The sequence below is a fragment of the Sciurus vulgaris genome (assembly GCF_902686455.1).
Source record: "Sciurus vulgaris genome assembly, chromosome: 8".
NCBI lineage: Eukaryota > Metazoa > Chordata > Mammalia > Rodentia > Sciuridae > Sciurus > Sciurus vulgaris.
The window spans coordinates 6,587,197-6,598,179 of NC_136468.1; the positions used below are offsets into that span (position 1 = coordinate 6,587,197).

The window sequence follows — 10,983 nt, forward strand, 5'->3', positions numbered from 1 at the left end:
CTAACTGATCGCTCACTATCAGTCTCCCAGATGAACCATGGATTCCTTTGAGGTCAGTGACTATCTTTAGATCAAGGTGCTTAGCCCTAGAAAGTGCCACCAAATACTGAATAAATGAATAGAACCTCCTGGCTAAATGCTCCAACAGTTCCTTTACCCCCTTTTGTAGTTACTGCTAGAAGAGCAATCTTAGCAGGCTACTCTCAGGATAGAGACTTGGACAGGCGCACGCACAGCGCCAGACGTGAAAGCTTCCCGGACGAGACACATTGTGCTCTTTCCCACACCTTCTTGACTTCTTCTATTCAAATCTGCAACAAACCATGGGATTTCCAGGACATCTTGGACACCTAGGAAATGTCATTTTCCCAATTGTTCTGTGTGACACCAAAGTCAATCCCCTTTCAGCCTGAACAGAGAGAGAATCACCAATAATTCCTTCCCCACCTGCCTCTACATTTCCCACGTTCTCCTCTACCAAGACTCCTTCAGTCATGGCTGAAAGCCTTTACCCCTCACTGGCCTCCTGTGCTCCCCATGTGACTCTCCGGGTGGAAAGCACTGAGCATCTCAGTTGCCAGAGTACTCTGGTCACCTGACAGAGATTCTGAAGTCCTGGGTGCAGTAGGCCTTTCAGGGTGGACGACTGCTTGTGGTGCTGAGAATCAGCTTTCCTGATCCCAGGGAATTCCACAAATACATCTCTGGGACATTTGGGGCCGCAATCTTCCCTACTACTTAGAATGATTCAAGGGGCCCTCGGTTTATTCCTTGAACCTTCCATTCAAGACAGAAGACAGGATGAAAATCATTGATAACGGTTTTCTTCTGATTGAGGGAGAGGCGAAGCCAGGCAGAGAGGAGGTGCATGCAGCCTTTATTGTTTTTTCTGAGCCATTGTCCTAGGGTCCTAGAGGGACTGACCATTCCAACTTGACGAGAACATATGTGAGTTTACCACTAAAAGTCCAACATCCTGGGAAAACCCTTAGACCAGTCAAATTGAGACTGTTGGTCACCCGTGGTCCCTGAATACTGAACACTGAGTTCATGCTTATTGTCCCCCATCATCTGCCTCTGCCCCTTCGTGCCTCCTCTGGCCCTGGGATAGGAATTCCCCCTGAACAAAACTAGCAGGAAATGTGGGAAAGGAACTTCAAGTTGGAGTTAGGAGGGGCTGAAGCAAAATTCTGCAGTATGGTTTCCTTTCCTTGTCTACATTCACTCTAAAAAAAGCTCCTGGCAGAAGGTCCTTGAGTGGCTTCAGTGTGTAAGGGCATCAATAATCCTTTTAAAGAAATAGAACTTTGGATGTCCTGTAAATCAAAGGCCTGGGCTTACAGGTGAACAAGTTAAACCCAAAGAGGTCAGTGAAGTCATCCTGTACAGGGGGGCCATAATTCTTCTGTCACTGTTGCTGTTGATGGATGCAATTTTTCCCACTCTGTACTTTGGTTTGCTAGCTTGGCCAATGGGAAGGAAATTCATGCCCTGACCGGCTTAGCATGCTCTTCTAAAAATTTAAGAGCAGGCACAACAGGCATTTCTGTCTTGTCAGTGTCAGTACTTCCTCTGTGTCTGGGCAAGATCATTAGCTATTCTTTTAAGGTTTAAGAGGGGCCAGATGGAGGTAAGCAAGGAGCCTTCTGGCTCAGGATATGTCAAAGAGACCACACGTTCCCAAGATACTCCATAGCAGGAGCAGAGGTCATCTGGGGGTGAATTCAAGAGGTGGAGCAGAGGATTCAGAAATGCCAGCTCAAGACACAGGGCAGCTGTTTGAGTCCACAGTTGACCCACCGATAAGGAAGGATTAATGATGCCATATATCGTATTCTAATTATCTGATGTGTCTTAAATAAACTTATCGTTTTCTTCTGAGACTATATGCCATATGAGGCCTGGTGAGTGGAAGTCCAGATAGAACTGGCCAGAAGCAGAGCAAAACCCTTCCCTTAAGGGATCAATAATCTCATTAAAGGGCCAAGGCATATGCACATGAAAGACAACGAGTAAGTGCACGAAATGAATTCTTTTTTCTTAAATTAAAACTTTTATTTTGAGATAAATACAAATTGAGATGTAGGAATTCCTCCTCTGGGGAATTAATCCACGGTTGATTTTCTAGAAGGAGCAATGGTATCTTACAGGCTACGATGTGTGCTAGGAACTGAATACTGTGCAAGAATAAGTAAGAGTGTGCTCATGGCTGGAAGTTTTCTGCTCCAAAATCTCATCATGGCCTAGATCTGATCTTCTTTGAGTAAAATGAAAGCTGATCCAGGAGGCAGGGCATGGATATGAACAGAAACTTCATCAACACAGGAGCCAGACAGTTCATCTTTGGAAGGATGAAAGGAGAAGAGGTGAAATAAATCATGTCTGAAATGAATATGTATTCACACAAATATGTAATTCTTTAGTTGTTGGATAGTAATTTACCCTGTGTCTCATGAAAGTTATCCAGGAAACTCTTCCTACAGGTTATCGTGCTGTTTTATGCTGCTATTTAAATAATAAAGTGGATTTATGATATCAAGTCACCCAAATTACACAAGTGAGGTCACCGGGCCTAAACCTGACCTATAGGGGAAGAAGGTCCTCTCAACCACAACCTAAAAGGATACTGACTGGGTGGATTGGTGGCTACTGCTTTTCTGTAGGAGTAAAGGCTAGCATGAACTGAAAGACTGGAAATGTGGCAATTTAGGGACTTTGTGCTTGAAGGAAGAAGAATATCATGAACATAATGGCACACTTTCATGAAATAATTTTGTCACTTCTGGTGACATTTTCTGAAAGTCCAAAAGTCTAGAAACTAGCAACCTAGTAGAACAGAGGTACAGAAGAGTCTACTTTACCATTCCTTTTCCAACCGTTTGTTGATCCCATTTCACATGCCAGGAGCCATGTTGTGTGAGGAGGAACTGTAAACTTGTCTGATACGGTGATTCACGTCCAACTCACACTGGTGAGGTCATACAACATTCAGTGGCATTGTCATTACAGTGTGTCCACAGTAAGAATCATCAAGCACCCTAGCTCTTCATTCCAAACAAACTGATACAAAGCTGGGAATTTAGTGACACCTTGCATAGTCATTACCCTAAGATGGGGTGCGGTGCAGTTCAGGGCTGGAACACTTGCCCGGCATGCACAAAGACAAACAAAACAAAACACAAAAACTCTATGGCTGTTGTCGGAGAACCTTCTATGAAAGGTCAAATGCCAAAACATCATTGTGAAATTTTGAAAAACTCAGTAATACAAAGAAAAAACAGGGAAGTAGAATGTTATTTTCATATTATCAGGTGTACTAAAAGACATGAATTCTGCAGAGCAAACGTCCTACTCAACTCAACCTTGCAGCTTTTGCTTATTTGGGGAATTTTGATTTTGTTTTATAAAGATATTTCTTCACAGTAGGACTTGTGGATCTCTGAGGTGCAAAGTTCTGTATTTCCAGGCATAATGGAGAATCAAAGGTATATTAAAGAAGGTGCAAATAAATCTCATTAGTGATTTTCATTATGCAATATTAAGCTGTAAATGATGATTATCATTTTTATCTCATTATTTCTACAGCTCCTGTTTCCTATTTCTAGCTCTTTTGTTTTATGGTCGATTTTACATGTGTAATATTAAACCATATTTTAAAAGCTAAAACAGTTAAGTGTCTTCTACATTTATTATGACAATGAATTGCTTAGCATTTTTTTAAATCTAAGGATTAGAAAGTAGCAACATTTTAGAGAATGAATACATCTTTGTGCTCTATAAATGTACTTGAGAATTAATCACATCCTAATCTTTCATTATTACTAGTCCCCAACTGGATACACACAGGAGAGGATAATGTAGATCGTTTATTTCAAAAATTCTCTTAGCTGATTTGTTTGTTTCACATTCTTATGGAGTTTAATTGACAAAGTGATTTCATCCATAGTATTTCGTTACATGTGAAAACTGTGAAGATTAGTATTAACGTGTACACGTCAAGGAAAACCTTAGTGCCACTGTGCCTAAGATCTCCGTGCCACATGGAGGACCCTCAGCTGCACATCTGCCTGGGACAGTGCCCCTTACCACATGCCCCATGATGCCCCAGACAGGACCTGTTGGGGTCTTTAGCCCCCTTGTTCTTCTCGACCAGCGACAAGGGAAGGGAGCACTCCCCAAAAAAGCCAGACCAGGAAAGGTAAGGTCAACTGACCGGCCACACCCAGCCCTCCCACACCCAGCCTTCCGGGCGGAGGACAATCAGACATGGGCGGAGGACAATCAGACACGTCAGGGAGACCAGTCACAGCAGGAACTCGTTTATTGAAGTCACACAGCTTTTATGTAGGGTGAAGGCTAGGTGGGAACCAATCAGCTTAAAGGTCAGGAAGGCACGGGGGTTCACGCAGGCAAGAGTCCCATAGGACTATATGGCAAGCAGAGCTGATCACATTTGTCGAACTGTTGTTAACCAATCCCTGATGGTGGTCTGATTTATCATCATTAACTTTTGAAACTGCTTTTGAGGCCTTGATCTTGCTCACCTGCCAGGAAGTAAGGAGTCAGCCTGAGTTAGTTAACGTGTCATTAGTCCCAACAAGGGCCTTGTGCCCCAGATGTTGTGCTCCAGGTATATTTCTATAGCTATGTCCCACGAGAGAATTAGAAAATCATAATAGTTATTTTAAAAATCACATTGGCATTTACAAGAAGCAAACCATGACATATGTTGGAAGGTAAGTATGGACCCCTAGTGAGACAATGAAGAAAATAAATGAGTGACAGGTCAACATTAGGCCAGCTGGTAGGCGACCCTTAGCCCAGAGCAGCACCACCTTGGGAGCAAACAGCACTGGCCGGCCATGCTGTGGACATCTTCCTTTCCCCCTACCCACCCTTGCCCCCAGTGCAGACCCCTCCCTGCTATCCCTCTGGTCATCTGTGATGAAGAAACACCTCTCAGGACTGCAGGGCTACCCAGGATACCAGGGCTGGAATTAAGAATGGATTTTTTTCCTGCCTGGCTTCACAGAGCTCAACTCCTGGGAATGACCACTATGGGCCCCAAACCACCCCCACAACCCACCCAAGCCCACTGCCTGCCTAAAGCCTTCTGTAGCCCTTAGCTGAGCACAGCATTCACTGTGCACAGGTAGACTCCTCCTTCCTAGGGTGGGGCTGCGGGCCCTGGGATATCTGTGCAAGCAGATCCCTTCTGCCTGCTCCCCATGATTGGGGGTTTTGTTTCCTTTTTGCATCCACATCTTCTGACTAGAGGTTGGCTGATGTAAAGACAACGACTTCCTTTAATAAGCACTTTTTACATTCAGAAATAGAAATAAGGAAATCCTATTGTTTGGTTTGCACAACCTGTTGGCATCCAATTTTCTAAAGAAATGACATTCAAGAGCCTCGATGAACCGCTCATCCTTATAAAACCCAGTGCTGCCGCTGCTCCAACCTGTGCTCAGGGGCCTGTGGCTCTGTCTATACACCTGCCTGTTTCTCTTCTCCGTGATCAGGGAGGAGCTTGGGGTGTATGTGTGCACACTCGTGTGTATGTACACACATGTAAACACACATCCCACAGTATGTTTGAAATATATATACACAAATATGTTGCATGAAAACCTAAATACATTGAAGATATTAAATGTTATTTTCCCAACATTCTGTTATATTTCAGAAAGAAAGGGACTGTGATATCTGGTAGAAAATGATAAACTGTTATTTCCAGTTTAGTTACATTTAACTGTTGGCAGTAAACCATCTTACTAATAAATAAACAGATCTATCAGAAGTAAACATTAACACGTATAACCCTGACATCTCTTTCAGTGTTGATAATAAAAGTCTATCCAGATAGTGGAGGGACATAGATACCCAGGTATAAGAACTAGAAAATTATTAAGGAAGGGCAATCCAATGTTTTTTAAGCCCCCAAATAAAGATGCTTGTTTTCTCAGTGCCATGCATTTGTCTTCTGTGCGGCTGTGGGCCATTTCACTATTTTTTAAGAAAGGAAAAATTCACCAAGATGGCGAAAATGTGTCAAGGAAGATTTTAAGTTAGACAACTTTATTTTTAAATTTTTCATACATAGTTAAAAAGGAAACTTAAAAGCTTGAAAGTGAGATTCGAGCCTTTGCAAAGCTGATAGTGTTCAAAGTTTCATGTCCCTAAAACTGAGTATGAAGCGACAGAATTCCTTTGGAATGAAGTTGTAATTTTCCCTTCATCCCCAAGTATTCGGCTTCTTTTTGCCAAATACTACAAATTTTAAGACTTGAGATCTCCGTCACTCGGGTCACCAAGGCGACTCCAGAGCAGCACATAGACCAGGACGGCGCCCCCCAGCAGGAGGGCCAGGCCCAGGCTCCAGTAGGTCCCCTGGGACTTGCGCCACGCCCACAGCCCCGCCAGCAGCCGCATCCCGCGGGGCCTCCGCAGGCGGCCCGCCAGCTTCTCGGCAACCCTGCGGAGCCTCTCCTCGGGCTCGGCGGCCTGCAGCGCCTGCGCCAGGCGGTACTCCTCGTTGGTGTAGTGCCCGCCCCGGTGCCGGCGCACCAGGCCCTCGACCAGGCCCAGCAGCTGCTCCACCTGCGCCTCGCGCTCGCTGCCCGTGGCGCGGTTGTCCAGGGCGCAGACTCGGCCCTCGCACTCGGCCACCAGCTCCCGCAGGGCCCGGTTCTCCGTGCAGCGCACGTAGTCGTGCACCGAGCCGCCGGCCAGGTCCTCCCTGCGGGTGAAGACGAGGACGACTCGCGCCACCACGCCCGGGCCGAACAGCTCCTTCGCCTCGCGCAGCGCCTGCTGGTCCTGGGCGGTGAAGCGGCCCAGCGGGGTGACCAGCAGCAGCGCGTGCGGCCCGGGCGCCGACAGCAGGTAGCAGCGCGCCCTCTGGACGCACGCGGGGTCCGCGCGGTGCACGTCGGGGCCGAAGAGGTCGGGGGTGTCGACGACGCGCACGCGCACCTGGCCCAGCTGCGGCTGGCCGCGGCGCAGGCCCTGGTCACCGACGTGGCTGCCAGCCTGGACGCGAAGCGCCTCTGGCCCAGGACGCTGTTGCCCGTGGCGCTCTTGCCGGCGCCCGTCCTGCCCACCAGGACGAGCCTCAGCTCGGGCTCCTGCGGGGACCCGGAGTCGTCTGCGGAACCTGGAGGCCCAAGCGTGAGAAGCCAGTGAGCTTCCCGGGGCGGCCAGCGCTGGGCTTTCCAGCCAAGGGCGGGAGCGCCGCCGACTGCGCGTTCCCGCCGGCCCTCAGCCCTGGCTCCTGGGCGCTTCCTCGCCAGCTTTGCTTTCTGTGTCTGGGTTTTCTACAGCCCTGGAGAGGCACCAGCTGTCGCGAAGCTTTCAGAAAACGCTCCTGTATCATCGCAGGCCCCGCCACGCCTGCCACTGTCTGGTCACCCCACAGGCCGACCTGTTCGTGTTCCACTGCAGTGTGCTCCCCGGTGCCAGCCCGTGGGGATAGCCGGGGGCGGGCACAGTCCCTCCAGGTGGCCAGGACCTCTCTGGATTGAATCATAGCCCACCAACTGCACCTGTGTGACACTGGGGAAGTGCTTAGTCTAAGTGTTAAGTCTGCAGAAATGGGAACAATATAGCGTCGATTCTCAAAGGGTTGCTGAAGGTTGAGATAAGACCCTTCTCATTTTCCTTCCCTCCTCTCTCTCTCTCTCTCTCTCTCACCTGCTGCCTATGAAGAAAGGCCATCTTAACCTCCACCCTTGTCTCTGACACAGGTTACCTGGGAGTGTGCTCACTCTACTACCTGATCTGATACCTCTGCATCCCCTTTGTGGACACCAGAGTACTTTTGAAACCCCCATTTTATGCTGTGAGAATCGGTCAGGTGGTCAAAGAACTGAACACCTCACAGCAGAGCGGGAACAGAGACCCAGCCAAAGTGCAGACACCGGGCTCTTGCTGTTTCACCCCAGGCTGGAGACCCCTCTGGGACTTACCTGTGTTTGGTCCCCAGTAAGCCCCACTCCCCTTTATCTTGAGCTGAACCCCAGGATGCATTGCTGGAATCTGTTCTTACCACAGGGGTCTTCTTCGTGTCTTGCCATCTTCTGCCCTCTCATGTGTCCCTGCAAATCCCAAACATGAATTACTCATGTACCATTCCTCTGACTAGGCATAACCACCTATGTTGTGTCAGGCAAAGTCCAAAGAGCTGGGGACGTCACAGTGACAAGACATGGCTCCTGCCTTGTGAGGGTGGGAACATCCAGGTGAGTGCTTGGGTGGGGGCAGGTGTCCAGAGAGAAGGCAGGTGCATTTTGTCAGCTCCAGTCGATTGTGCTGATGCTTTCTTGAGAATAACATGGGAAGGACCAACACCCTGGCTGCGGCTTAGACCCCTGAGAACATTCACGGGGTTTGTCTTTTCAGGGACTCAAATGCAACAGCCAAGGGGTGTTTACACCTAAGCTTCAGGAATTAATTTTCCCAGGTAATTCTAGGTCAGCGACATAAGCTCCTGACATGAAGTTTTCCCAGGGGACTCAGCACAGAAGACACTTAGGTAAACCCCAAGGACTGGGAAGTTTACCCAGTGATTTAGGGACCCACTTTAGGGTGGTTGGCCTGGGAAACAAGCAAGAAGAAAACTGGAAGCCTTCTTTTGGGACCTGGAGAACAGTCACCGCCCAAGCCTGCCTGCAGAGCCTCTGCCTCTGCTGTCTTCCAGCCAAAGCACTGGCTTGTCCAAACACGTCTGCATGTGCTCTGTGGCTGGAGGCCTGGGAGGCTGCCCTTAGCCACTGATGTCCTCGTCCCTAAGTGTGAGGCTTTCTAAGTAAAGTGGTATGCCCAAGCCTAGCGTTATTTCGTACAGTTGACACTCTCTGGTCACGTTTCCATGATCCCACAAGTCCCTGAGCACACATGCATGGTCTCCCTTCAGTCTGCATCTCCAGCCTCATTTCCAGTTCATCCTGCTCAGTCAGCTACTCCACAAAGAACCAACGGCAGGACCTTTCCAACCCCCTCTGTGCTCTCGCCCGTGAACAGCCATCCTTACCCACATTTCTCTCAGTGTTGTGATCTCCTCTTCCCTGTCATTGCAAATTCTGCCTCTTTTGCTGCTGCCCGGTTCCTGCAGGGCATGCGTTGTCTCCCCTGGGCACTAACACAAAGGAGAGCAGAGAGAGCGGGCTGGGCCACTTGCCTGTGCTGGGGTCTGTGAGAATGGATTTGCTGCGTCCAACCCTGGGGTGTTCTGGGCTGCAGAAGCTCCCTGGCCACCTCCTCAAAGCCTCCGGTGACGTTCAGCCCCCAGGACTTGTGTGGCTAATTATATTGCATATAGAAATCCACAGACTCCCATGATCAACACTAGAGCAGAAAAGAAGCCGCAGCCACAAGATGAAGATCAAGATGAAGAATTTAGCGGAAGATAAAGTCCTTGTCAAAGCTGAAAGTGAGAGAGCCTGCTGAGGGGACCCAGGCCAGTGGGGCTTCCACAGAGTCTCAAATGGGGTTGAAATTATTTTAAATAGTTTTTAAGAGAGAAATAAGCCCCACAGACATCTGATGTGAAAAATGATTCTTAATGATTCACGAATGTAAAACATGCAAATCTATATTCTTAATACTTTAGGAGTATGAAGTATCAAAATTCATTAATTCCTGCTTCTCAAAACCTGCTTTTTCTCAGAATGACTTTAATGTTCAGTCAAAATTCACATTTTTTGGACCTGCCATTAATGATTGTGATTTAATGAACACGATCCTTCTGATGTAGTCAGTCCACAACTCAGTTTGGAAATCAGTTATTTTTCAAATCCTTTCATTGTATAGATGAAGAAACTGAGGTGTCCCTGCAGCTGGGGCGAGAAAAGCTTGATTAGGGAGCAGACATTTAAGGGACATTGAGGGTCAGGGGAAGGAGACCTGATCCTGACTTCAGATGTCTCCTGAAGGCCCCCTGGTCTGGAAAGTGAGGCGAGGTGAGTTCAGGTGTGCCCAGGATTGCCCCAAGGTGAGATTGCTCATGGGCCACAGAAATATCCTTTGTCTCTGCTGAATTTACAGCCTGGGTATGTTTAAACTGTGCTTTGCTGTTGGAAGTAGATCCAGTATTCACGGTGGGGGAGTCAGGTTTCAGTTCCCCCAGTGAATGTGGGTGCTCAGGGAGAAGCTCCTAAGCTTTCTCTGAACTTGCTCTATTTGGAATTAGGAACATCTTTTAAAACCTGGGAGCACAGCCTCAACCGCTCTGGTTGAGCACAGCGCTGTGTCACCAGGTGCACAGCAGGAACCCTCTCAGGGCTCAGGCCCTTGCTCCTCTCAAGCCCCCTCCCTCCAGCCCTAGAGTTAAGCTCACCTCTCCTGGTGACAGACTCTGGGGTGGCTCTGAGAAGCCCGATCTCCTTCTTTCCTTTCTGACATGAGTGCAGGAAGTTCACTCAGACCCCAGAGCTCAGGAAGCTGGGGAGGGCCTGTCGATGAAAAGCTTAAAGAGACAGAAACATTTCCCATCCCGCCGAGTTTGCGCTGTGACCTCCAGCTGCGACGAAGCTGTGTGTGTCTCCAGTAGGGTCTGAGATTAAGTGTCTTGCCACAGCCGAGGCGTGGCCTTGACTGTTTCAGCTCAAATCTAAGAGCAAATGGCGCGATCACTCTGATCATCAGATAAATGACCTTGCTTTTCCAGGAAATATGCCAAAGAGAGTAGCACGGGCTTAGCACATGCTTCAGAGATCGGTTTTATTGTCTGAAATACAATAAAAATTCACTTGATGTATGCAGAACCATGAAAATAGGATTCACAACCAAAATGTCAACGAGTAGAATAAGAGCCACGGATGGTCCATTCAATGTGATTATCAGTTAAGGACTTAAACATTTTAATACATGTGATAAAGGATTCATAGAAAAATAAATACTATGGTTGTCAGAGATGAAGGATTTCAGGACAAAATATAAATCTTAAAGAACTAATTCTGAACTAGAAAATAAACTATCTATAAT

The 10,983-nt window shown here is 47.8% G+C and overlaps 1 protein-coding gene across 1 annotated transcript; it reads right to left on the reverse strand.

Moving 5' to 3' along the window:
- Window positions 1–6,047: 6,047 nt before the first annotated feature.
- On the reverse strand, window positions 6,048–10,574 carry LOC306668776 (GTPase IMAP family member 1-like). Its single transcript, XM_079152515.1, is given in 4 exon segments — window positions 6,048–6,971; window positions 6,974–7,156; window positions 8,048–8,096; window positions 10,337–10,574. Coding segments are annotated over 3 exon segments (918 nt in total). The 5' UTR covers window positions 8,091–8,096; window positions 10,337–10,574; the 3' UTR covers window positions 6,048–6,279.
- Window positions 10,575–10,983: the final 409 nt, after the last annotated feature.